Below are 25,882 nucleotides of genomic sequence, written 5' to 3' on the forward strand. Positions count from 1 at the left end.
CGAGGGTGGTGAATTGGGGGAAGTGGGTGTTGGTGAGAGCCGGTCTGTAAACCGTTCGGGAAGACGTGCCCGAATGCCAAGCCGGATTATGTGTAACCATCACAACGCATTTCGACCTCAAAACTCCAACGTCACGACCGTTCGTGACGATAACGTTATTCTTCACGCGTTTTATGGCCACGATATACGTTCGTCATACGACCGTTCGAGACCTGTTGACCCCCTGCTAATTCTCGAGATCTTCTTCACACGGTAGAAAAGAATGTAACCATCGAAAGATATCTAAAAAATGCACCTCTACATCGAAATCCAAGCCTCCGTCCCCTCCCGCGCCCTAACCTTCTACACCACGATCTTCCCCTCCTGGTCCTTCCGAAAAGACGACACCCTTCCGATAGAATACTACCGCGGCACTTTCTCTCCATCTTCTTCTCACGAATCGGCAATAAACATCTTGAAACGTCCCGCGGAAACACCGGGTTCGATGCAAGGCACGAACGCATTCGTGTGTTCTTTCCCGGTGGACGACGAAGCGGCTTTCGATAGGTTGAAGGAAAAGACGTTGGAACTCGGGGGGCAGGTTGCCATGGAAAAGTTTCCGGTGCCGGGGAGGGGGTGGCATGGGTATTTTTTGGATACGGAGGGGAATACTTTTGGGGTTTTTACGACGAGCTGTAGGGAATGAAAGTCTCAAGAATTGTTCAACGATAACTTTTTGCATTCCGGAAGAGAGAACCCCGGATTCCCCTTCCCCGTCCTCGAAGAAGCGCAACAAACCATCCCTGGATCGGAAGAATACAGCCTCGCGAATATTTAACGTTGAGAAGCGAAAAATCAAGCCGGCTAGGTCTGGGTACGTACGAGGCAACGAACGAGTGTATCCGGGTGCCATAGGGGACCGGAGAATATGCATCGTAGATGCCATGGCCGTCGAAGTGTAGTGAGAGTGAACCTTAGGAAATCTCCAATATCGACTAAATTTCTTCATATTCTCATATCAAACATAAACGGTAAAATCTCAACAATCAAAAAGCTATCTTCGGAAGAACAAAAATGAAAAAAAAGTAAAAGAAAGGCTGTACAATATTAATTATTAAAAAAGAGGCTCATACTCACTGTCGATGATTCGTTATTAGAAAAAAAGGAAGCATCAAAACCCGTACCGTAACTAACGGAAAGCCAGCTCCAACTTGCACCTTTCTATCCGATCCCCGATATTAATTGCAAGGCACCCCAAAGAAACAAAAAGAGCGTATACAAGAAAGAGAGAGGAAGTGGAAGAGCAAGAGTAAGAGGAGGAAGAAAAAGAGGTCCCCGAAAAACTCGTCGGGTATATATAACCTCCCCCCCCCACTGGGTACATCCACATCTGCAGATCATTGATCCATCTCACCGATTCAATCTTTACGAACCCCCCAACGTCCTCCCCGCACCTCCAAAGTTATTGGTATTCCCTCCGTTCCCACCAACGGGAGGACTATTCCTAGGATCCATCCTCAAACTCGGCATATCAATCCCTCCCCTTGGCCCGGCTTCCTCCGAAAAAGTCGGTAAAACCAACGTATGACCCGCAGAATCCCTCGCATCCAACGCCACATAAAACGGTATCCTCGAAAGCAAAGGCCTCAACTTCGTCTCCACGAATTTCAAAATCTTTTCCGGTGGTTCCAGAAGCTTCAGGTATTCCGATGCGTCTATAAATCCATTAGCAAACCCTCCTTGAAAAAAACAATTCATGGGCAACGAAGCTGTCCTCGGGACCGGCAACAAAGGAAAGGGGAACCTTACAAGCCCACCCGACAGCCATGGCCAAAACATGAACCAACCACCCCGTCCCTCCGAACACAAAGATCTCAAGCACAAGCACAAACCCCACCACGGGAGCCCAACTGGGTATCCTGTACCCGGCGACCCAATAATACGGTTTGTATTTATATATCCTCGTCGCATCCATCGCCGCAAACATCACAATAAACACCGACATGCCGTAGTAGATTCCTTTCCCGCCGAAGAATAGTTTATCGATAACAGTGTACCCGATGGCCGGGAAGGTCGAAAATGCTGTTTGCTCAACAGGTTAGCATCTTTCTTTCTGTTACCGATCGGGGTGGGGGCCGATCATACGTCCGACCACCATCAACAGTGTATGCAACGTTCCCTTCTCCCTCTCGAACAGCGATAACGGATATGTCACCGCCAGTAGATTGATAACAAGGTGTATCCATCCTTGATGCACAAATGGATAAGTATTCAACCTATGCACTATACCACTCCCCAAAAGGAGAATCATTAGCCAATGCCAAATCCATCAAAACCCCCCAAACTATGCGCCCTTCAAAGTAAAACAAAAAGACAGAGTTAGGCCTTTCGTACGCTGTGTGATCCCAAAATTCTGGTTATCGAGCTCCAACACGGCATCAGAATCGGATATGCGACCGAGAATGAACAATAAAACCGTAAGCCCTAGCAAACCACGGGTGAGTATTGGGAGGCGTCGGACGGTGGATGCTATTCGATCCGGTACGTTATCGAGATTTGGCAGCATGGTTTGAGTTTTAGGGACCTATGCCGGTGAGACCCGGTAAGGAGAGAGGACAGGAGGTTAAAAAAATCGCGAGCTTGCTCTCTTTTTTTGGTTCTTCACGGCAGGGAGGTCGGATCCATGGGCGGTAAGGAGCGAAAGACCTTGATTTTGGGGAGAGGACGAGGAAGCGGTGGTTTTCGATTCCAAAAAATTTTCTGGCTGGAGGACGTTATGTAAGGCAAATGGTTGGGTCCGATGATGCAGTTGGAAACCAGGATCTTTGGGCAGCTGCCGTAAACACCAAGCTTCGGAGCGCCAACGTTCCCTGCCACCGAAACTGCGCCCAGCCGAGACTTAACAACAGTCGTACTTGACGGACGGCTAAGCTACACACGGGCATATAAAAGAAATTAAACGAAGGAAGATCGGTTCGGATTAGTTAATTGTAATTTGGTGTATTCACAATCGTATGGTAGTAGAGACAGGAGAGAGTGGATATAAAATAATAATAAAAATATATTAAAAAAAAAAAAATAAAAGAAAGAAAGAAAGGGGGGGATCGCTTCATCACAGATAGGGCTTCTCTTCTCTCTCTCATAACGCCAGTCAACGAAATTTAATAAAGGCAGAAAAAGAAGAAGGAAGGAAGAGGAGAGAAATACAACCCACAGACGTCTGACGCCGGTCATAACAATGCAATGTTGAAAAGGAAACAGCCACAGCAAACGGAGGAAAAGAAAAATGATATAAAACAGCTCTCCGCAGACTCAGGAGTACGTCTCGAGGAGGGTATGACGGCATATCTTACAGGCGAAATAACAATCCACGCGCGAGCATGAAAGCTTCAGAAAAACCACAAAAAACAAAGACCGGGCACCGGAAGATTTCCTCTATAAGAAACCCCATGTATCTTTTTATGTAAATAAACAGCAAGCACATTTTTAAAACCCTCGTCGCCGTATCGTGAAAAAAAAAAAAAAAAGGTAGTATCGTAGGGGAAGGAAAACCGTGGAGCGAACTCGCTGTCGTCGTCACCGTTAATGCTGGGCATCAGCAAAACTTTCAAGCAAACTCGTTCCCCAATTCCGCTTCGAGGTCGAAATCGTCCTCTTCCTCGTCGCGCACGCTCTCTTCCCTATCGCCATTGCTCTGCGCCGGTGATGGCATACCCGATTCTCCAACCTTGGGCTCTTCTGCGCTAAGTGTGAGGTTCCTAAGGCTCGATGACCGGCTGTTGGAGAGGCGAAGGCGCTTCGATAGAGGACTCTTGAGCATCTCTCTCTCTCGTGGTTCGCTGACCACGATCTTTTGCTCATCTGTTCCATCCGGCGGTGGAGTTGCGCTCCTGTCACGCTTGCTACCAAATGATACCTTGAGACCATCATTCTGGTCACCAGAGTTGCTTTCGCTATCCGATTCGTAGTCGGCTCCGTTCCTGCTCTCGAGATCCGTATCATCCGCTTCGCTCCCCATGAACTCCTGCAGATCCTTGTCCATCTCGTCCCAATTAATGTCATGTAGGTCGGGTGGCTCTTCGGTTTCTCCGGGTAGAAGCAGGTCGGGTATGACACCGGGTCTTCCATCGAGAGCATGTATATCGTTATCACCTTCATCGTCGTCATCTTCCTCCTCGTCGGAGCTCAATTCCATATGATCGTCAAGATCATCGAATCCCATCGAACTAGATGGTAGCGGAGGACTACTGTTGGCGAATCTATCTTCCGGATAGATGTTTATCAAGAACGGAGTTTCATCCAGCTTGTGCCACATGGTTATGGATTGGAAAAACCACTGCGGGTTGACGATCTTGATGTGAGGAAATTTGGCGGCCGCAGTTCGTACTTTTGCCGTGCGCGTCTAAAAGTTCTTCATCAGTCGTTGTAAATGTAACCTCAAAGCTGTTCCGAAGCTTACCCTGGCGGCTACGACATGGGTGACTGCCGCGCTGACTCCGTCGACCACCATGGCCCCGAAGGCCTTCCCCCACTGAACAACATCGGAGCTATGTCAAGTTAGCCAACTTTTCTACGCTAGATTTCGATGTACCGAACCGCCATACCTCTGGACGTCGACACCGAGCGGGATCACACCGGAAAAGACGATCACAATGTTATCAAAAACCCGTCGTTTCATCCGCGGCATGATATTCTTGATGTCCGGAACGTTACTCAAATAATCGCCATCACCACCGCCGCCACCATGTTGAACCCTCTTTCCCCCTTTCCCGCCTCCTCCTCTGACCTGTGCGACCCTACCACCCTTGGTAGTCACCAACCGTCTCTGATATTCCTCAAAAAACTCCTGATGGACTTCCGTCAAGGCTTTCTCCAGATGCTCCAGCTCGTTGTCGTTATCATGCAGCAGATTATGCCGATGACCGCTCTCGCTATTCGTATCCCCATTATTCGAGTGGTTGCTGATACTGTCGCTATCCTGCTTGTCCAGAACCTCCTGCTTCTTGGCCAGCGGCCTATCCTTCTGCTGTGCCGTCAAAGTCTCGTTCCGTCGTACGGTTTGCTCGGCCAAAACATCCGGGTCGTCGCCACCGCCCATCTCCACCAGCTGTTCTAACGGCGATACATCGGTCTCTTCTCCGTCCTCCTTCTTCGCATCCGGCGAGTCCTCCATCGCCGCGTCCTCCGCACCATTGATCGTGATGACCGCGGGAGGAGCCGTCAATTGCTGGGGATTGATGACCTGCGGGTCGTCCTTCGTCGCGTGTGCCACCGTCGCAGCCTGCTGGGCGAGTTGATAGTCATGTCTCTTTGGCAAGAAACTGGAATTGATATCTCCAATCCCGACGAAGAAATCATACGGCGTGACCTTGATCAAATTATCACTCCACTTCCAAACATCCCCTCTATCGTCAATAATAACCACCATTTTCGTATCTACCGGGAACAGCCTCTCCAAACTCTTCGATGTTAAACTTCCGCTCTCGTCTCTACTCAGTATCCTCTCTCCAAAGACGCCCCCTTCGGGATCTACAATCTTCGCTATGCTCATAGCGTACGCCCTGGTTCCCATGGTGTATATGTGGCATTCGTAGAGTTTCGATATGTTCGATAGGAATCGCTTAAGACCGGGTCGGAGCTTGACATAGTACCAGCAACCTCTACCTCCTGCACCTTCGTCAACCAATTGAAAGGCCTCCACATCCTTCACGGCGTGGTAATTTGGATTCGACGGATCATCCCTCCATTCTCCGACGGTGGGATCCACGGTGGCTTGGATGATGGTTTGATCTAAATCGACGACGAGCGAGAGTTTCTTGGCTGAGAGTAATCGCTTTTTGGATTCCTTTTCTATGTTCTCGGCTTCCTATATTTTTGATAAGGCGCGCATTCCGTTAGCGAAGGGAGCGGTGTGGACGTCGTGCGAGGTCCGTCATACCCATCTACTGATCTTTAAACCGGTATTATCGTGCGTGACGTTAATGTTGGCGGTTTCGAGATTGTGAAAGTTGATATATGTTTGTCTGGAGCGCGCCACAGCGGGCAAGCGTCAGCGGGGTGAAACGAAGCTATAATCTAGGAACCATTGGGAAGGAGCAAGAGCATACTCAGACATGTCCATACCACAGACTGCGCATTGATTGTTCCACACGACGGGATGCGGACATGGCTCGTCGATCTCCACTATCGCCGTCCTAGACCAAAGAAAACCCACAATTAGCACTCCAAACCCTTCCTTCTTCTCGATCGTCCTCCCCTGTCCACCTCCTTATCTTCTTCATAGGAACCGCCGAAACCAACAGCGAGGAACGGTATCTTACGATGGCGAATTGACAACCGACCCCTTCCCCACCATCCACCTCTTAATCTTTCCTTCGATGGGATTCTCATATCTCGATATGATATCCACAGCCTTCTGGACCTCCTCTCCATCCTCATCCTCTTCCAATATCAGGGCTTTGTAAGAGTACGATAGGAGCGGCAGTAACTTCTTAACGACGCAATCCTGCGCAAAGTGGATTTCAATGATCGTGACCGGGAACCGGGTCGACGGCGGGAATGTGAGCAGCATGACGGGCGAACTAAAGTATTTTCGAAATTCAAGACAGAGGAGGGGGGGATTTTGCTGGAATTTGGTGAAACCCCAAAAAAGCGTCCTCCCTGATTGAATTCGATTTGGATGGAGTTTTTTTTTCTTTCTTTCTCTTTCTTCTTTCTTTAGCTTGATTTTTCCTTTTTTTTTTTTTTTTTTTTTTGTTTGATATCTGGGAATTTTTTACTCTCCCCTTGCTTTTTTATATTTCTTCTCTTATTCTTCCTTTTTTCTTCGTATTGTTTTTAGAACACTAGATGACTTTTTTTTTTTTTTTTTCCTCTAACCTTCAGGAAAGCGACCCCGGAGGTTCCTTTTCCCGTTGGCTAGTCCGATAGATAGGATGAATGGTAGTGGCCAATGTGAACGACACGTGAAGCTCCAGGGTCGAAAGATAGCGAGGCTTGAAAACCGGGGCGCTCTTCTGGAAACCAAAGAATTCCTGGAGCGGAATTTCCGTGGTGGTTGTTGGTGGAGATAAGCGGTTGTGGTGTCGCGAGGCAGGGTGAGTTCGGATCCCGTCCCCCTTCAACAAGCGGCAAGGTCGCCAGCACGGGGACAAGCTCAAGCTGGCCGAAGGCAAAGAGCAGAGAAAAGCGAATTGGAGAAGCTTTAAGATGAGGTGGGTGAGCGAAGCAGGTGTGATTGGGAACGGTGAATGGGTGAGAGCGGTGAGTGGTGATGAAGGTTGGGAAAGAAAGAGGGATGGCGTGAGAATGATGGTGATGTTTGCGTGAGAGAATGGAAGTGGAAACGGAAGGCTTAAGGGCGAGGGAGCTACCTGGACTTAGTCAGTAGCGCAGGCTGGAGCTACGATGCAATCCCTTACCAGGCCCATCTCCACAACCGAAAGCTTGATCGAAGCAAACGAACAGTCCGGACAGCCACCCCGGACATCTCATAAAATATAACCACCTAAGTATCGTGATCGCTTGAAAGCTGAGGGGGTTGAGGAGGTTTATAAAAAAGGGGTTGGAATTCGGATCCTGCGCTGCTGACCGTCGACGACCGTATGCCATTTTGCATCCGATGTTCTGCATCGGAAAGCAGCGTCGAAAACAGACGGACGCACGCGGACACGGCAAAACCAGCCTTCTAAGAAATATAGAGTATATCTATATCCTGCCTGTAGTTCAACCGCTGCATGTCATCTCATAACTACAGTCCTAGTATCGAACCCGGTCGATATTAATATCAATATCAGAATCATCTCATTGGCCTGCTCGTCCAAGCTACCCAAAAACAACCGCATCTCCGTCGCATTCGTCCCATGGTTAACACAATTAACCAATTGTTAATCGATAACGAAGGGTCCTGTGTAATTCCAGAAGCCCACCATCTTCGGCCTAGTCCTTTTCGTCTCCAGCTGTCTTGCGTTTTCCCCAACGTCGGTCAACACATCCTCCCCCCGCCAAAATCTAGAATAGCCAGCCAATCCAAGGTCTCCCCGTTACCCCCTGGTCTTATACCATATATACGTACATTACATAGTATTGGCTATTAAGTGAGCACTCACTTGGCTAGTGTTGAAATAAAAAACAAGCTCAGGGCGGAGAATTTAATTTCGTGCTTCATGCTTGTATATACCAACCCGCTCAAAATTACGTGCTCCCCATACCACAAGGCGCCATGAGCCTCTCTCCCCATCCTTTTGCTTTCTCTCTTATATACCCCTTTCGTATGACTTTCCTTTCTTTCCTTTCTAATCCTTTACGGTCACGGTTTTTTTTGAATCGATATAAATTCCAATAGCTTTTCAATTTTTTTCCCTTTTCCATAATCGGCAGGCTGCTTTTGAAGATATTACGTACGAAAAAAAAAAAAAGAGTTCGATATCAAAGCAAAAAAGAAACAGAAGAATCGACAATTAAATGAATACATATACCGACTTTTCATCCTGACAACTTTTGTCCCTTTTCCCTTTCTCTTTTTTGGTATCCTTCGTCAATAGCTTTTAGGGCTTTTGGGGCTTTTTGAAAAAAAAAAAAAAAACAACGTATTTTGTGCTTTCAGAAGACAAAAAGGAAAGGAAAGGAAAGCATATCGGTCATCATCTTCGTTATATGAAAAGAAAAGACAGCAAGGAGGAAAAAAGGACTGTTGCGAATCTAACAAAGCAGATGATTATAATATAAGGAAATAGGGAAAACAAAAAGAACATCTCCCTCTCCCGTCAGGTCGAAAAGCAAAAAGAACGCCGATGAACTCATCCCACATGAAGAGAAAACCGATCTCATACTACTACTTTTTTGAAACTAATCAGTCCGTTTTGGACCCCGACCCGACACCGTGGACTGAAAAAAAAAAATTTTCGCACCGAATTATAAGTGAAGGACACCATGATATATATAACCCATTTCTTTCGCTAAACCGCAACAACGGAAAAGATGGAAAAAAGATCAGAAGCATCAGATTAAGAAAGGGAATTCTGGAAGAAAAGAAAGGATGTGAAATGGAAACAACCTAGGGTATACGAAAACTAAGGATGGCCGATGGGGTATCGACGACGGAAGGGAGTTTGATTGTGCGAAAGGATCAAGTGTAGACACCCCTCCTGAGGTCTCCCCTATCCCTCTTTGCCTTATCGCTCTCTCTGTCATCAACAACCAACCTTCCCGATGCCACGCTTCCGGGAATGCCCGTGTATGACGAGGTCGGCGAGGTGGTAACGAGCGGGACGCTGGCATCCAAACACCCAAACCTCCTCGCCAAGGCCCCCAGCAATGTGGCAAAGCAAGCATGGACCTCGACGAACAATTGTTCCCGACCAACTAGCTCCGCCAGATCCTTTCCCCTTTCGACTCTCGCCGGCCGCCTTAGGAATCCGTCCGGACAGGTGCTATGCTTGATGATTGTCGACCCGGAAAGCTCCTGCCGAACTTGGTCGTGAGGGTTAGGCGACACCGGGCGCGACGCTTCGGATGCAAGGTTCTTGATTCGGGCAACCAGCTGCTCAAACACCGATGTGATGTAACCATACGCGGCAACGATCTTCTTCACATCGGGGCACAAACACAACAGGGCATACGTACGGCGGTTGCTCCGGATCTTGGGGTCGACCAGCCGAAAGACGTATGCTATCGTGTGACCGGCAGCTTCATCGCCGACAAATATCGGTCCGGTTTGACCTGGCAGAGCTTCGCAGGATAAAGTCCGGACGCAGGCTCTCCTCAAAGCGGCAAACTTTTCCGGCGCAGATGGGAACCGGGCGGAAAGGTAGGTGAGGTTGTGAGTGTGAGGTGGGATGTATGCATCGAATCGGTCATAGAGTTCCTGGCTCTCCTCGGAGGCCGTCGATGGAAAGTCGATATCATCGTTCAAGTTGGATTTGGACGAAGAATTCGACGAGGAAGCGGACGAGAGAGACCGTCGACGAGGTTGATGTTGCATATACGGCTCCTCGTGGTCGGAAGTAGCAGGTCTCCTAGGTTGATAATAAGACTGTCGCCTTCCATGTCGGTAGGTTCTCTGCTGGGCCTGTTGCTGCGCCTCTGCTTCCATCTGATGTCGTCGCCTCTCCTCAACACTGCCTCCGGCTAACACTTCCTCTTTGGATCGCAAAACCGGTACCTTCTTACCATCCTTCAAGGGTAAACGTTCGCTGAGGTTTTTCGGTAAACTAAGGTTGCAGTTGGCGCATGTGTCGCTCAAACCGGACGAAGCACTCGACAACAACGATTGATTGACGGAACCGGAAAGCGAAGCATGGCCCGGTTTCGGCGACAAGGGGGGGGTAGCAACAGGGGATGCATTCGGTGATATCGAAGATCTCGAGGAGGAGGAAAGGTAAATGTTGGATCGGGAGGTGGCTTTGAGGGAACCGGTACGGGAGGGCGGCGAGGATGTAGGAGCTGACGCTGGAGGAGAGTCGTCGCTAGAATAACCAGCGTACGGGCCTATTGTCGTAGTACATGTTTGACACGAGGGAGGGAGGAGTTGGGTGCACAGGATAGATGTTGGACCGTGGATTTCGCAAAAGTGGGCGAGGGAGAACTAGAAAATTTGCGGCAAGAGTGTTAGAAATTCGTATCAAAAAAATGCGAAACGACGATGCGACCAAACATTGTCCATTCCATAAAACGACGAACATGACTTTTTATATCCTTTCTAAAAAGTAAAAATAAAAGAGGAGAACTTACGATGAAATCCATGGTGGCAAATTTTTGCCGGGGAGAGAGGGAGAGATGGAGGTGTTGCGATTGAAGTGTGATTGATCTATGGCAGTCTACGCTCGATGGCAAACCAGACCCTGTAAAAAAAAAAAAAAAAAAGTATATAGTTTTATAAGTAACGCAATTATCAAAAACCGACGATGTCGGAATAGTAAGATGGAGGGGGGTCCCAGGAGGTTGGATGGGACTAGAAGAGACAGATAGAGAGGGAGAGAGAGAGAGAGAGCTATGATGAAGCGATAGCGTAAGAGAAAAGGGTCGAATCGATGTGAGTGGATTGGGTGTGATGTGATGTGATGGAGGGTGGATTATCATTATAAGTCGAAGGGGGGAACAAAGGAACAATCCCAACCCGGCTGGCCCACACCCCCATTCGAAGAAAGAGCCCACCCACACCTTCTTCCGCAGACTTTACAATTACTCCACTCCAGTCGGTCTAACCCGCGCTAGTCCACAGAAAAGAGACAGCTTCGGCCGCAGGGTGAATTGGCGGTACCGTCTGCTGGCTGTAGGGCTAGCGTCGTTCGCTGGGATAGATGTCAATCAGGTACTTTGCAATTCTAGCCTGTGTGCATTGAGAAAAGAAAGAAGAGAAAGCTAAAGCTAGGATGCATCTGAAATCCAATCCATTGGCTGCTGCACACCACCTTCCTTCATTTCTTTTTTTTTTTCTTTTCTACACTCGAGTCTCTCGTACAAAGACAAGACAGCAATGAGGGAGAAGCCGAAGTTCGAAAAAAGGTAATATGAAATATGAAATGGGGGAGCACAGACACATCATTCGGCCTCAACAGTTGCAGTAACAGTCTGATCCTGCCGCTGGCCGTTGCCTTCGCTTCATTTAAAAAAGGAATATCTGGGTACATACATCTCCGGTATATGCCATTATCCCTCGTGGCCACCCGCCGGTCCGAGGCGCAAAGGAGTCCGAGTATTGTTTGAAAGCAGAGGCGAAACGTAACGAAAGAAGCCCTCGAACCTTCTAGTTTGTAGCAATTCCTTTCTTTCCTCGATCAAGAACAGACAACGAAACGTTAACGTTCCGTCGAGTCCGTCGTGACATGGACGGCACATGTCAAAGCGAGGAGGAATGTGGTGTCGCCTTGACATTGTTCGCATCAGACGAAATCCGGCCCACATGCACGTTTTTTCTTCGATAAGTTTTTGTCTGATAGTTTTACTGCGGCTGGGGACAGGGCTCTTTGGATAGAGAAAGAAGAGGAGAAAAAAAAAAAAAAAGAAACGATAAAAAGATGGGAATAAACCATACCCATGAGAGCTTGAGGGGCACGACATATACAAGACGAAAACTCCGGGCTCCAATAGTAACCCTCAAATTGACGATTTCAACAAATCATATATGCAGAATGCCAATTGGCAGCAGCAGCTTACCTTGTTCTTAATTCTGACTCTCGGGATAGCAAAAGTCCCTCGCTGACCGACCAACCTTTCGTTCGACCGTACGTAACTGTCCGTATGTTTCACGATATCCCTCAAATGTAGAAGAATACCGGTGGATTATACCACTTCGCTTTCTAAAGTTCTAGGCTGGTTTCTTCGGTATTCTCCTACCGCAGCTTCTCTCGCAAAAAGGAAGAATAGGAAATCCTCAAGGTTCCTTTTTCACTCGTGACCAGAAAGGTAGATCCCGGTTGAATTGAACGAGGACCGATTGGGAATTTATCGATATCTGAGAATAACCGTTGGATAAAAAGAGAGAGGTTGCAGGTTGCATGCAGAGACAACTTGCGACACCTAGCGTACCTGCTGTTCTAGAAGGATAAAGGTTTTACTGGATGACAGGTGGAGTCCTTATTAATATAAATGCAAATGGCTTGCAGCGCAGCAGACAGAAATTCTGCTGATTCCTGTTCAGGAATAATTTCCTAATACCCGAAGAATGTCCAAATATGTAAGTCCAAAAGATATCGCCAGCGATATGTCATGTGTTTTTTGTGAAAACGGCCGATATCTTCTGCGGTTGGATTGACATTGGAATGGATGAAAAAAAAGACCGAAGACGAAGTTTCAGAAGAATGCTGGGGCCGACGTCCACGGATCCGACCGTCCGGAACGGTTCAAGCCAACGGTCTCGCGGCTGCAGTTGACGTTTACGATCGTACGATCGAGGACATATATAATACATTGATAATACGAGGGTCGTGCGTCCGCCTTTAACATCAATATCACCAGAGAGTTCTAAATATCAACGCCACCTAAATCGATCTAACCATTACTGATCATGATGCTAAATCGCAGACCTTTTACCTTTCTTTTCTTCTTTCGCATATATCCGTCTATCAAGCTGTTGGTAAACGCCTGCATCCAGAAGACCTAGTCGCGTAAACTTCCTCGGGACAACAGAAACAAGGAATGTATCTGCATTATAATTACGTGAACGCAAGAAACCCACATAAACTCTCTTTTTTTTTTAAAGGTTCCAAGAGATAACGGTGGCCGCCCGCATGCTTGCTGCGCGCTGGCTGCATCGTCTTTTTCTGCACGTACTTCTTCACTAGACGAATCAAACGGTCGAACGAGGCTCGAATAACCAAACTAAGGCCCAAGTCCGCGAAGATCACCTTTTCGATTCGACGAGATAGGTAGACGATACATTCTATCCTCCGTCCTCCTTCTGATAATTAACCCGTGACTTCATCTTTGGAATTCCCCGAGTGATCCTCTCTTGCCAAAAAGCAAAAGGCCGGCGCATGGTGAGAAATGCAATCGGTTAACTGAAAAATCCTGATACCTATCGATGGGACTTTCCTGCCGAGCCGACTCCGAGTTCGAGTTACAAAGGGCTCAGAAAGAAAATACCAAAAGTTCTGAAAAGTTATGCGAGCCGTCTGCACGGTTCAAAGATCATGCCTGTTCCGTTTGTTCGATATTCGGATTCTCGTCCGATACGAAATCCCTTCATATCCTATTGAATACATTCAAATTCATGATTATGATGATATATATTAGAAATCCCCCATAATCCCTGGAATCGTATCATCTTGGATATCCCAGGTTTCCTAAATAACCCGCTTCCCAAAAACCAATCCTAACACCAGCTGCAACCGGCATCATTCGACCATGGTCATATCAGTGGGCCAATTTTAGAGACATGTATGGAACCTGCCGAGTAATATCACTACGCTGCAACTGTCTTGTCATTCATGGTAAACCCGGCAATGTTCGAATGCGGCGAACCTTGCTTGCTTGCTCGTTCGAAGGATAATTATAACAATGACATTCCCGAGTACGGGGAATTGGCTTGTTCCATGAAATGTCTCGCGGTTATTGATGGATTACTTTTAATTGAAAGAGCCGAGGCCACTGACTCAAATTCATCAGCCTTAAAAGTCAACAATGGCTACAATAAAACCAAACGGCGACTCGACGGCCTTAACTTAGCGCTAGACTCTAGCTCCGATATAAAGCAAGGGTCTTCATTTGCCTCCTCAAAAACCTTGATTCGAACGGATGTTAGTTGGACGATGAGTCCGTGTCCGCCTTATATCAATCCCGGCTTAGCTTGGTCTAGTACGATCCATAGAGACAATGGTAAACTTTCGCTCTGGCTGACATCGATAGCCAGTATATTTTCGAGCTCTCCGGGATCCTTCGCTCGGATGCTAGCTTGGAACCTCTGAACCCCGAGGTCAGGCCTGTCGTATACCGTACAAGCATCTCCACTTCCCAATCCCGACTCCGGCTCCCGCACGAGCGAGCTCGTCCGAAATGCGCGGGTCTCGCAAACGAGCCAGTCATCCTTCTACTCATGACCGCCTCCGCAGGGTCTTACGAGCTCTTCAAAGTGAGTAGTGAAGGATGAAAAATTCTGTTGAGGATATACACTTGCTGGTCTCGAGGCCAGGAGGAATACCCAGTAGTAGAGATGCCTGGCTAGAGTTTTGTTTCAGTCTCTTTTTTTTATCAAAAACATCTCGTACCTTGTCCCGTCTACGGACAAGAACTAGAAACCGTCTGTTCAAAATAGTATTAGCCACTTTTTCGATCCCACCGACCCGCACTCCCTCCCATACATCGCATCTGCATCCTCTAAAAGTCCTTGGAATTCACACGAAGATATTGCGAGAACCCACATTGCCCACCATCTCTTGTCCCGCACCCGCGGTTCCAATGAACCTTCCCCAAATTCATTCCCACACAACATGCAACAAGAAAAAAGCCGTTTTCCCCCCAAGCCACTTCCTGCCCCTCCACTTCTTCTGTCGAGTTATCAAGTTGGCAGACGGACGTCCTAACTGCTTTTTGAACCGCAAATGGGTCTAGAGGAGGGTTCCCACACCACCATCTCGGCTTCCATGAACATTCGCGAGAAGGGGACAAGATAGAACTTAACCTTTCGACTAAACGCTGCAAGACAGGAAACTAAATGTTAAACCGGCCTTTTGGTTCCTCGTCGTACATACAGACGTACAAGTAGGTACGGTAGGTACGTACATAATACGAGTATGCATTTGCTTCTTCTCAAGCTTCGATAAAAAGGACCTGCAAGATAAAAAAAAAACCTGCAAAAATATTCCCCACTTTGCTTTCTCTTACCGGGGAAGCCTGTGCATTCCGTCCGTGCTATCTTTCATGATCAGGAATTACTCTTCTACTAGTTAGAGGACGTTATTATCACATGTGTGAATATCGCTCCTTGAAATCCAAGGGAAGCTATATCATCCACCCGTCCAATAGGATGCACCGCGCAAAGACGCAGGTTTTACGATAGCTTCATGACCAAGCTTGACAGAAGCCGACAAGCTTAGAATTGACCTATTAGAAGTCCGCGTCGTAATCCTGATATCTGCTGGTTTTCATTCTGACCGATCAGAATGAATTTAATCTTAGCCCCCATACAAAACGTTATCGTTCCTCGTGTGGCTCCAAAATGCACCCTTCGTATTGTACTTACATGTAAGAATCAAAGAGCAAGCCAAGACTGTGGTTGAAGCACTCAAATCGCTGCATGCAGACCGAATCACAACCCTTTCGCCTTGCATACTCTGGTACCGATTGGGTTCACATTTGCAGCATACCCAACCAAGTATTTTGGCAAAAAGAATCAATGCAATCTCGAAATAGCAAAAAGAGGGGCAAAATGTGATAAGGCAACGGTCTGCAACACATTCCTTCGAAGGGTTTTCGATATCGTGGTAATTCCAATTCTCCTTCGTTCGGTGGGTGAAGATGTCGACCGTAGAAATGCCATTCTTTTCCAAATAGTACTTACATACATTTAAATGCACGGGATCAGTCGATGTTTTGCGCCGCCCTTAGTAATCGCCAAAGGCTGCATTTGATGGGTCCGAGCGACCCGGTCCCGGCCATGTCTTTCATGTCCGGTCTATTCCCAAAGCTGCAGTTGATCAACTTCCATTTCTCCACAAACTTCTTTGTCCTTTTCTTGCGAAGTGTAAGTAGGGTTCCTAAAACGTAATCGCTTCCCATCGCTTGCATTCGCTTCCAACCGCACATTGGTGCGCTGCACCACCCTCCAACAAATCTCCAACGTCTCCAACGTCTGGCGTTAATGCCCCGCAGACCTCCAAGAACCAGAGCACACACATGGAATGTGCTGTTGCTTCTCTCTACCGTCTCTGTTGCCCCCTCCTCATAATATTCCTCCGCACTTTCCACTCCTTCGCACCCTTGCCTGTCACTTCACCACCATCTACAAAGTCCAAATAGGGCATCTTTTCCACCCCTCCACCGCTTCCCGTGCCTCCCCGTCCCTTCTGCCCTGCCCTCCCGTCCCTCCAGTCCCACATCAAATAAACCGGCATCTCGTCTCTTCCCCTACACAACAAAATCCTGCACCCGTCCTCCAAGTGACCGTTAATTTCATCCTCATGCATTGGTGTCAAAACTTGGAGCTCCCCGTTGGCTTCGTCAACACCTCTAATTATCGCCAATCCGGCAGTCGCCGTACCTTCGGACGGTAACATTCCGCTCGTACCGTCGAATCGGTTCGCGGGCATGTACGGTGTAACATCGTCGTTTTCACCGTACAAATCCTCAAGATACCGGATTGCCGGATGTTCCCTATCGTCTTTTTTGACTAGCTTTATTGCTACAATTGTTGCGTTTAATGCCGTGAACGTGAGATCTGGTGTAATACCCGTATCTAGGATCGTAATCCCGTGAATAACCTTCGCTGGTCCTTTATAAGCCGCGAGTAAAGGTGGTACCGCTGTAAGATGTTTTCCAAAGTCGAAGGAAGGCGTGCTACCACTGCCGCTACCACCATTCCTGGGCTGCTGTTGGTGAAAATATGCAATAGTTTGTAACATCCTCAAGTCCGCCGGTGTAAACTGCTGGCCGCCGGGAGTATTACCAACCACAGCACCGGCACCCGCAGCCTCTAACAGATGCCGCTTCGCTCCCTTCCCATCCGGCAATATCTCTGCGAATACCCCATCCACCTCCCCCAGACCCACCACATCAGTTGGCTCACAGACTGCAACTAATTCCTGCAGTAGCTCCCGTCCCATACCCTTGATCCAGCCGCATGTGTTAACAATCAAGGTCAACCTCTCATCTTGCTCTACCAATCTCCTGTACCCCCTCATCAAATCCGCCGCACAACGTAGGTAGTATTTTGGATCCTCACGCGGAGAAATATAGCCCATGTGATGCTGCCGTACTATTTCCGTAGTTCCAAAGGTAGCAAATGAGGGAGCTACGATCGGAGATGTGATCTTGTGTAATGAGAGTATGCATGGTGGTGTAAAGCTCGGTTGGCCGGGGTCGAGGTCGAGGTATGCTACTGCTGACTGTTGTGAATTTGTTATCAAGGTGTTAAGGAGATACCGGCTGAAAGTAGATTTCCCGACGGATTTCCCGCCTATGATGAATATGGATTTTGGAGATTGTTTCGTTGAGGAGAGGGAGGTGATTGCTGGTTGCCAGGAGGGGGGAAGGGTGAGGACCGGTGTGGGTTGAATCGCTGTGAGAATCTATCTCGAAGGATTAGGAAGCTTACTCGGGAGGCCCATAATCAATTGTACAAGAGGGAGTACCGGTGTAAATGAATCAGAAGCTCTCGATTTAACGGTAGTACTGGCCAATGGCGGTTTCCATATTCTATCGAAACGAGGGCATATCCTTCCAATATCGTTCAATCCGCTCTGCGTACTCTGCAAGCTGAATATTGCATCATATTCTCCGCCTTTACTCGCAGTTTTATCCACTTTCCGCTTTTTCGACTTTGGGGCGCATTCGATCACGGGTAGAGCTTGGGTGGAAGGCGCGATAACATCGAAGGAGGCTGATGTCTCAAGGATGGCGCCAGAGATGGATATATTGCCGCTTATGACCGATATCCTGTATTCGCCTTGAATAACAATAGACTAATAATCATTCTTAGTATATGCTCCGTAGCCCCAGGGTGTCGTACATATCCTCCGTACCTCCCCCCGGCGCAATTTGACCGTCGTTTCCAATGTCTGGGTATCATAAACGTAATTATCCTCCGTCTGTACGAAATTTGAAATTTGTCTAAACCCGGTCATTAGCCCCATGCCTGCAATAGGAGTGCTAGTGCATATACATGTTGCTTTTTACCGTGGTGTGTCGAGGTCTGGAGCGAAATCTGTCGTCTCCTTGGGAGGCATCGCAGATGGACTCCGTGATTTTAATGGCGCCGGAGGACCGGTATTCGGTACGTCTTTACTATGCAGGACTGGGGCTGCTTCGGCGCCCGGTGTAACGGCGGGTGAATCGCCATTGGGCGTCGAGTTCGAGGGTTCTGCTTGCGCCGCTAATTGTTGCTGTCGCAGACGTCTGGCGGCGAGCGCGCTGAGGGGTGCTGTGAGATATGCTTTAGTAAATAGATCGGAAGTGAATGATTAAGGGATTTCGTACCTTTGACTTTACTATCGCTCGTTCTTTTCGACATTATTATCGTCAGATGATGTTGGGGTTTAAATTAGAATGTTGGAATGGGAGAAATTCGTGCCGAGACCATGCATCCACGCGATGCAGACAAGGAAGCGAGAAAAAAAAAAAAGTTTACCTCGAAAGAGCGAACTTCTCGACGAACCACTTCTTTAAACGAACCACAAGCACAATGCCCTCGAAATCAACCTCAAAATCCGCGACAACGTCGACGGCCAAGTCGCCGAGGCAGTCGAAATCCAAGCCGATGAAATCTTCGGAATATGTGGATGATTCCGACCTCGATGACGATGAGCCGATGACGGATGCGCCGCCAGCGAAGACGACTCCAAAGGCGACAGAGAAGACTTCGAAGAAAAGGAATAGAGATGGGACTGAGAAGGTCAATGGAGCTAGGAGCAGTTCATCGAAGAAGGGGAAAGAGAGCGCTGCGGCTCCTGATCCGAAATCCGTGAAGGATAAGAAGAAGAAGAGCAAGAAGGTTGTGGAAGTTGTGGAAGAATCGAGCGAAGAGTATATTGACCGCTTTTACCCTTGCATATCGCAGGCTTATATACTCATCACATATCTACAGGGAATCCAAGTCCGAATCTTCAGAGGGGAGGAGGAGTCAGATAAAGAAGAGAGCGAGGAGAACCAGGACGAAAGTGAAGCCTCAGAACCAGCGAAAACTTTAAAGACCACCCAATTCAAACTACCCCTCGACAAAGATGTCCCACCCGGATTTACCCCCCTCGACATAACGTCCGCAGGCTCTATCTCGTCATCACTAGGTGGCAAACAAATCTTCCTATTTACAGCGCCCTCTAAATTCAAGTTCTCGGACGTCAAGAAGATAAAGCTTCACAGTGGATTGGAAGGCGAGACTATCGAATCAGATGATGTCAAGTTTACTATACGGCGGTCGGTGGACGCAGTCAGTTCGAGTATGAAGGTCATGGTCCCCAAACAGGGGAAGAAAGGATACCAGCTAGGTACTTTGTTGTTTCAGAACTATGGGTTGAGATGGTATTCTAACGATAAACCCTTTAGCATCGGTGGCACCAGCTGCTCAGTACTTAATAACAGAGGCACCACCATCCGGAAGGATGAAAGTTGGAGAACAGGGGTTACCGCCCCCGCCTCGAAAACAACCAGAGGGCCTGAGGATGAGGTTTATGCCAGCGGGATACGGGGAGGAGTCCGACTATAGGATCAATGAAGCCGTGCTACCCCGGAAAGACCTTGTAGCGGACGGAGACCACGACGTGGTTATGGACGAAGCAGAGCCAGTTGTTGTAACACCAAAGAAAGCCAAGAAGAGCGAAAGTCAGGTCGCGGAGATACCGAAGGAGAAGAAGAAGAAGAAATCAAAGGCAGTGGAAGAAGTCGCGACGATCGAGGAGGATGTGCCTGAGGAAGAGACCGAGAAGAAGAAATCGAAAAAGGAAAAGAAGGATAAGAGCAGAGACGAGGACGGGAAGAAGGAAAAGAAGAGCAAGCGTGACGAGGAAGGCAAGAAAGAGAAGAAGAGGAAGCATAAGAAAGAGAAGGCCGAAGCTTAATCGTCCATCAAGACCATCACGACGATATTTCTACCAATATATGAGTAACAATATCTAGAGTATCCTCGTAAATTTGTCGTGGGTATCATCGTATATGTACAGACAGCTATCCTCGTGAAATAACTTTTGGTGATTAAGGATGTTGAGATATATATCGACATGCTTAGTATTCAGAGCTAGAAGACTATTTCTGCTGCGCCTGCGCTTGCTGTTGCATTTGAATCTGCATTATCTCTGCCTTCTTCTTCTCGCTGGCCTCTGAGAACTCAGCAATTTGCCCCTCTATCCGCTTTCTGTTATTGAATGAAACAGTTTAGCATTTGTGCCCGAGTCAATTTCCCTATAGGGTAGGGACGTACATTTCCTTCTCGATGAAATCTAACCGCTTATCAACATTCATGACCGCCTCGTCCTTATCCTGCTTTATCAAAGTAGGTCCGATGAGCTTGTAGATATTTGCGTCCGCATCGAGTGTTTTGAATTCCTATATCACACGTGCATGTAACCCGTTAGGATCGATGACTGTAGGTCGAAATTTCGAATGAATCGGTAGGAAAAAGTACCTCCTGGACGGCCTGGTTCTCCGAAAGCTGGGCATCTAGCTTCTGACGGGCTTCAATAACATCCTGGAGCTCTAAACGGTTGTTAACCACAGTCATCACACAATAGTTGGCTGTGCATGGTGGGGCTCGTAACATACTCTTCTGGAGATCTGAAAACTCGTCGGACAACTGTTGTACATTCGCCATCTTGATATCGTCCCGTCCCAACAGTAATAAACCTCCAAGTAGATTCGTGAGTCCCGTCCGTCCGGCGTCGTCGAAGATGGTAGCTCTGACGTATGACCAGCTGGTTGGTTGGTCCGAAGCTGCTCTGCAAGATATTGATAATTGTAAATGTGGGATTGTATTTTGGCGGGCAAAGCGAAACGAACCGGCTCGAACCTTAGCGCAGGGAAACCTCCACCTTTACCCATGTGCACTTCGTCAACGACAAACCTCCCCTCAAAGGTCCACCATTTCTCTCTCCCCTCGTTTTTCTGCAAAAAGAACGACGAAAGCAGAATTACGTATTCTCATACGGCGGCCTGGACCTACGGCAGGATTTCTTTAGCTAACTCTTTTTGCGACCTTGACCGAGTCCTTCTTCCCGCCCGGCGTGCATGTGTTTTTTGAGCGGCTTCTGACGACATCATCGACATTCATCCTTCGATTTCTAAATCCGATAACCTCGTGCCGTTTCCCTTCGTCAGCCCGAAACAGACGATACTTGACCTCCCACCATGGCGACTACCGACTTTCTCGGCAGGGCGATAGAAACCGTCAAGAAGGCCATTGAGGATGATACCGCTCAGAACTACGAGAAAGCCTACCAGGGCTACTATGACTCTCTCAACCTCTTCATGCTAGCTTTGAAATGTGCGATAAGCCCTCCGTCATCTCCAAAACGATGCGAGAACGGATCTGCTAACAAGCCGCTGCTCTAATTAGGGGAGAAGAACCCAAAGTCCAAAGAATTAATCCGCCAGAAGGCCACCGAGTACATGGAACGCGCCGAGAAACTCAAGACCCACCTCGCGGACGACTCCAACAAGAAGAAACCGAAAGCGATAGGTGCGAATGGGAAGGAATCCGGTGCCGGGGGGAAGGGGAAGGGCGACGAAGATGACCTCGATACCGATTCCAAGAAGCTTAGAGGCGCGTTATCCGGTGCGATTTTGACTGAGAAGCCGAATATTCGATGGGAGGATGTTGCTGGCTTGGAACAGGCAAAGGAGGCCCTGAAAGAGGCTGTCATATTACCTATCAAGTTCCCGCATTTGTTCACAGGGAAGAGGAAGCCGTGGAAGGGTATCTTACTGTATGGGCCTCCGGGTACCGGTAAGAGTTATCTGGCAAAGGCGGTGGCGACGGAGGCGAATAGCACTTTCTTCTCCGTGAGCAGCAGTGATTTGGTTAGCAAGTGGATGGGAGAGTCGGAAAGGTAAGGCCTAGATGTGCGACACACTGGGACCGCACAGGACCACGAAGCTAACGTAGAAATCCCTTTAGGCTCGTTAAGCAATTATTTAGTATGGCAAGAGAGAACAAGCCGTCGATTATTTTCATCGATGAGCTCGACGCCCTCTGCGGTAATCGAGGCGAAGGAGAGTCGGAAGCCAGTAGGAGAATAAAAACAGAAATGTTGGTGCAGATGGATGGTGTAGGTCATGATTCGACCGGTGTGCTAGTCCTCGGAGCTACAAATATCCCATGGCAATTGGATGGCGCTATTCGTAGACGGTAAGCTTACAATTCACCCTATGCCGATAGCATAAATCTAACAAGTCATTCTAGTTTCCAACGAAGAATACACATCGCCCTACCCGATGCTGCCTCCCGCCAGCGAATGTTCCAAATCGCCGTCGGCGCAACTCCTTGCGAATTAGGACCTCAAGACTACCGACACCTCGGTAAAATTTCTGAAGGTTACTCTGGTTCCGATATCAGTATTGCGGTGAATGACGCCTTGATGCAGCCTATTCGCAAAATCCAGATGGCGACACACTACAAGTGGATCGATGTATCAGAAAGGACGAATGATGAGAATGATGACAGGGAGGAACGTGTGGTTAAGAGAAAGCTTACGCCGTGCAGCCCTGGCGACAAGGGAGCTATGGAAATGACATGGGTTGACGTTAAGAGCGAGGACCTAGCGGAACCTCCATTGACCCTCAAGGACTTTGTTAAGGCTGTACAAAGCAGCAGACCGACTGTCAGTCAAGAAGATGTTAAGAAGAGTAATGATTGGACTGCGGAGTTTGGTAGTGAAGGCGCGTAGGTGCAGATATAACCCCTTTGGTTGCTTTTTATCGTGCGTCTTTAATTTTTTGGATGACCTCTTTTTGTTCTCGTTTACTTTGGCGATGATCTTTTACAGGCCCACGTGCATCATGTTACATTACACCGTGTTCATTCTTAAGGATATCCCTAGGTTCGTTATGGGGTTTCGAGTCTGGTCTTTTTGTTTTTTCTCGATTCCTCGAGTCGGAGAAGGTTGGCGGGTTCGGATGGTGGGGTGGGGGTTGGTGGGGAAGAAGCCGGGCGCACACTATACAGTAGTACTTATACATCAAACCCCTCAATCAAATTTCTTGAGCTCATGATATCATATGATTGCGACTTTGTACTATTCAATTACAATTACACATATGAATTTCATATGCTTTTTATGAATTCTCTATTCGTTCGGTGTAGATAACTCGTGACGGGCGCAGGGTCTCGTTCCGATGCTAGCCGGTTCAAGAAAGTGCGACTCCGAAGCACAGCGCCGGAATCTGGGGTAGCTCCGATGCATGCAGCCTCCCCTCCGAAATATAAGCCTCGGACCAGTAGGCGCAATTGCTATTGATTGAGGACCGCTGATATCTTCTTTCTCATCAATTCATCCTTTTTCCTAGCATATTTCGAATACTCATTTACCTTATTTAAACTTCGAGGTCGATAGTATCAAGCCGACAGATCTGTTTGAGGGTACGATAGAATCCGAACAATAATTTTACACCCCCACCATGGTATCGACGGGATTATTATACAGAACGACTCGGGCGTTCGCCTCGAGATCTTTACTCAAGGTATTCCCGCAACCTTCATTGAAAATAAAACCAATCTTTTGCTAACCATATGACGTCCGTTAATTCCAGCGAAATATCCTCTATTCCTCCCTCAGAACCTTCACTACAACGCAGAGTTACAGAGAAGTAGATAAAGGTACGGACTTCCCTCTTCAATTGAGTACAAAAGCAAGGTCATTAACCTCTCTGATACAGTCTGCGCATCCGCCGAAGACGCCATCAAAGACGTCAAATCCGGATCAACGATATTAGTCGGCGGCTTCGGACTCTGCGGTGTTCCGGACACATTGATCAACGAACTCGAGAAGAGACCTGATATCAAGGATATAACAGCTGTATCGAACAATGCGGGGACCGATGGGAAGGGTTTGGGGAAATTATTAGCTTCCGGACAGATTCGGAAGATGATTGCTAGCTATGTTGGGGAGAATGTAAGGTTTTCTAGGGGGTTTTGCCGACGATTCCGAGTGGAAACAAGGCTAACGATGTTAATTCTTTGGGTAGAAAATATTTGAAAAAAAGTACCTTTCTGGAGAAATCGAGTTGGAGTTGACGCCTCAAGGAACATTGGCTGAGAGATGTCGGGCTGCCGGTGCTGGTATGTTACTAACTATCCGTCGAACGATCGATTAATCTGCAGTTCGATACTGATGAGATTCTATATCACAGGTATACCCGCATTCTTCACCCCAGCCGGCTACGGTACATGGCGTCAAACCGGCGAACTCCCCGTAAAATACAACCCAGACGGCACCGTTGCCGTCTACTCCCCCGTCAAAGAAACCAGAGTCTTCAACGGTAAAACATTCATCATGGAAGAAGCCATCAACGCCGACTTTGCATTCGTAAAAGCGTGGAGGGCGGATAAACTCGGTAACGCACAATTCCGTCTAGCAGCTCAGAACTTCAACGGCGCCATGGGAAGAGGAGCCAAGAATACTATTGTCGAAGCGGAGGAGATTGTTGACGTTGGAGTTATTGAACCGGCTATGGTGGATTTGCCGGGTGTTTATGTTAGTAAGGTTGTTAAGGGTACGGCCAGCAAGGAGATTGAAAAATTCACATATGCGAAGACTGAGGAAGAGATCAAGGAGGCTGTTACGGGTGGTGGTGGTGGATCAAAGAGGGAAAAGATTGTGAAGAGAGCGGCGAAGGAGTTCCAGAATGGGTATGTATCCCTTGAGGATAGTGTCGGTAAGCATACGATTGACAGGTGCTGGCAGCATGTTCGCGAACTTGGGTATCGGAATGCCGATGTTGGCTCCGACCTTTGTGGATCCCAATACCTCGGTCACATTACAGTCCGAGAACGGTATCTTGGGCTTGGGTCCATATCCTCAACAGGGGAAGGCAGATCCAGATCTTAGTAAGTATCTCGAACCCAAGACCCTAACGTGCAAAGCTAATGCGATATCTAGTCAACGCCGGAAAAGAAACCGTTACTCTTAACGGTGGAGCATCCGTCTTCGGTACGTTGGAACACCAAACTATTCAAACAAAAGTTACGTCGGGGGCTAATCGTATCATATAGGATCGGACGAATCTTTCGGCATGATCCGATCCGGCAAGATCAATCTTACTATGCTCGGTGCCATGCAAGTGAACGAGTACGGTGATCTTGCAAACTGGGCTTTACCCGGGAAGATCAAGGGAATGGGAGGTGCTATGGACCTCGTCGCCAATCCAGAGAAGACAAAAGTCATTGTTCTTACAGAACATACTGATAAGAAAGGTGGAGCGAAGATCGTTAAGAGTACGTTTTTATCTTCCAATACACTCCGCTCGACTTTCTTCGCTAACATGATGGGATTTAGACTGCACGTTCCCTCTTACAGGAAAGGGTTGCGTTAGCAGAATTATCACCGAATTGGTACGGTCTAATTCTTCTTATTAATCAATTGAATAGTTGGCTAACTAGGTTTTCTCATAGGCTGTCTTTGACGTTGATTTCAAGGAAGGATTAACTCTCATCGAAATTGCCGAAGGCACGTCCGTCGAGCACCTAAGGACAGTAACCGAACCGGAGTTCAAGGTTTCGGATAACCTTAAGACGTTCTAGATTTCTTTCCCCAGTCTCCGTACA

At 47.9% G+C, this 25,882-nt stretch overlaps 9 protein-coding genes across 9 annotated transcripts; 4 read left to right on the forward strand and 5 right to left on the reverse strand.

Annotated features, from left to right (window-relative positions):
* Positions 1-289: 289 nt before the first annotated feature.
* On the forward strand, positions 290-817 carry DFL_008666 (uncharacterized protein; the record flags this gene model as incomplete). The annotated part of the gene is made up of 2 exons (XM_067638430.1): positions 290-624; positions 730-817. The coding sequence occupies 2 exons, from the start codon at positions 290-292 to the stop codon at positions 815-817; spliced, it is 423 nt and encodes a 140-aa protein (XP_067486319.1).
* A 587-nt stretch (positions 818-1,404) lies between these two features.
* On the reverse strand, positions 1,405-2,545 carry DFL_008667 (uncharacterized protein; the record flags this gene model as incomplete). Its single annotated transcript, XM_067638431.1, has 4 exons — positions 1,405-1,694; positions 1,789-2,061; positions 2,125-2,262; positions 2,374-2,545. 4 exons carry the CDS (start codon positions 2,543-2,545, stop codon positions 1,405-1,407), a joined length of 873 nt encoding a protein of 290 aa, XP_067486320.1.
* A 1,041-nt stretch (positions 2,546-3,586) lies between these two features.
* Positions 3,587-6,550, reverse strand: DFL_008668 (uncharacterized protein; the record flags this gene model as incomplete). Its single annotated transcript, XM_067638432.1, has 6 exons — positions 3,587-4,381; positions 4,439-4,526; positions 4,584-5,845; positions 5,918-6,002; positions 6,087-6,173; positions 6,300-6,550. 6 exons carry the CDS (start codon positions 6,548-6,550, stop codon positions 3,587-3,589), a joined length of 2,568 nt encoding a protein of 855 aa, XP_067486321.1.
* Positions 6,551-9,106: 2,556 nt separating this feature from the next.
* Positions 9,107-10,722, reverse strand: DFL_008669 (uncharacterized protein; the record flags this gene model as incomplete). Its single annotated transcript, XM_067638433.1, has 2 exons — positions 9,107-10,564; positions 10,711-10,722. 2 exons carry the CDS (start codon positions 10,720-10,722, stop codon positions 9,107-9,109), a joined length of 1,470 nt encoding a protein of 489 aa, XP_067486322.1.
* A 5,612-nt stretch (positions 10,723-16,334) lies between these two features.
* On the reverse strand, positions 16,335-18,643 carry DFL_008670 (uncharacterized protein; the record flags this gene model as incomplete). Its single annotated transcript, XM_067638435.1, has 5 exons — positions 16,335-17,702; positions 17,766-18,095; positions 18,156-18,243; positions 18,310-18,553; positions 18,610-18,643. 5 exons carry the CDS (start codon positions 18,641-18,643, stop codon positions 16,335-16,337), a joined length of 2,064 nt encoding a protein of 687 aa, XP_067486323.1.
* Positions 18,644-18,814: 171 nt separating this feature from the next.
* On the forward strand, positions 18,815-20,186 carry DFL_008671 (uncharacterized protein; the record flags this gene model as incomplete). The annotated part of the gene is made up of 4 exons (XM_067638436.1): positions 18,815-19,155; positions 19,217-19,251; positions 19,308-19,616; positions 19,675-20,186. 4 exons carry the CDS (start codon positions 18,815-18,817, stop codon positions 20,184-20,186), a joined length of 1,197 nt encoding a protein of 398 aa, XP_067486324.1.
* A 184-nt stretch (positions 20,187-20,370) lies between these two features.
* DFL_008672 (uncharacterized protein) lies at positions 20,371-20,935 on the reverse strand (the record flags this gene model as incomplete). The annotated part of the gene is made up of 4 exons (XM_067638437.1): positions 20,371-20,479; positions 20,546-20,670; positions 20,750-20,820; positions 20,887-20,935. The coding sequence occupies 4 exons, from the start codon at positions 20,933-20,935 to the stop codon at positions 20,371-20,373; spliced, it is 354 nt and encodes a 117-aa protein (XP_067486325.1).
* Positions 20,936-21,468: 533 nt separating this feature from the next.
* On the forward strand, positions 21,469-23,006 carry DFL_008673 (uncharacterized protein; the record flags this gene model as incomplete). The annotated part of the gene is made up of 4 exons (XM_067638438.1): positions 21,469-21,604; positions 21,677-22,169; positions 22,238-22,468; positions 22,523-23,006. 4 exons carry the CDS (start codon positions 21,469-21,471, stop codon positions 23,004-23,006), a joined length of 1,344 nt encoding a protein of 447 aa, XP_067486326.1.
* A 730-nt stretch (positions 23,007-23,736) lies between these two features.
* Positions 23,737-25,858, forward strand: DFL_008674 (uncharacterized protein; the record flags this gene model as incomplete). Its single annotated transcript, XM_067638439.1, has 10 exons — positions 23,737-23,799; positions 23,869-23,935; positions 23,995-24,230; positions 24,304-24,397; positions 24,469-24,967; positions 25,023-25,165; positions 25,218-25,268; positions 25,331-25,552; positions 25,614-25,669; positions 25,730-25,858. 10 exons carry the CDS (start codon positions 23,737-23,739, stop codon positions 25,856-25,858), a joined length of 1,560 nt encoding a protein of 519 aa, XP_067486327.1.
* Positions 25,859-25,882: the final 24 nt, after the last annotated feature.

Source organism: Arthrobotrys flagrans (genome assembly GCF_004000055.1).
Source record: "Arthrobotrys flagrans strain CBS H-5679 chromosome Unknown unitig_1, whole genome shotgun sequence".
NCBI classification, from domain to species: domain Eukaryota; kingdom Fungi; phylum Ascomycota; class Orbiliomycetes; order Orbiliales; family Orbiliaceae; genus Arthrobotrys; species Arthrobotrys flagrans.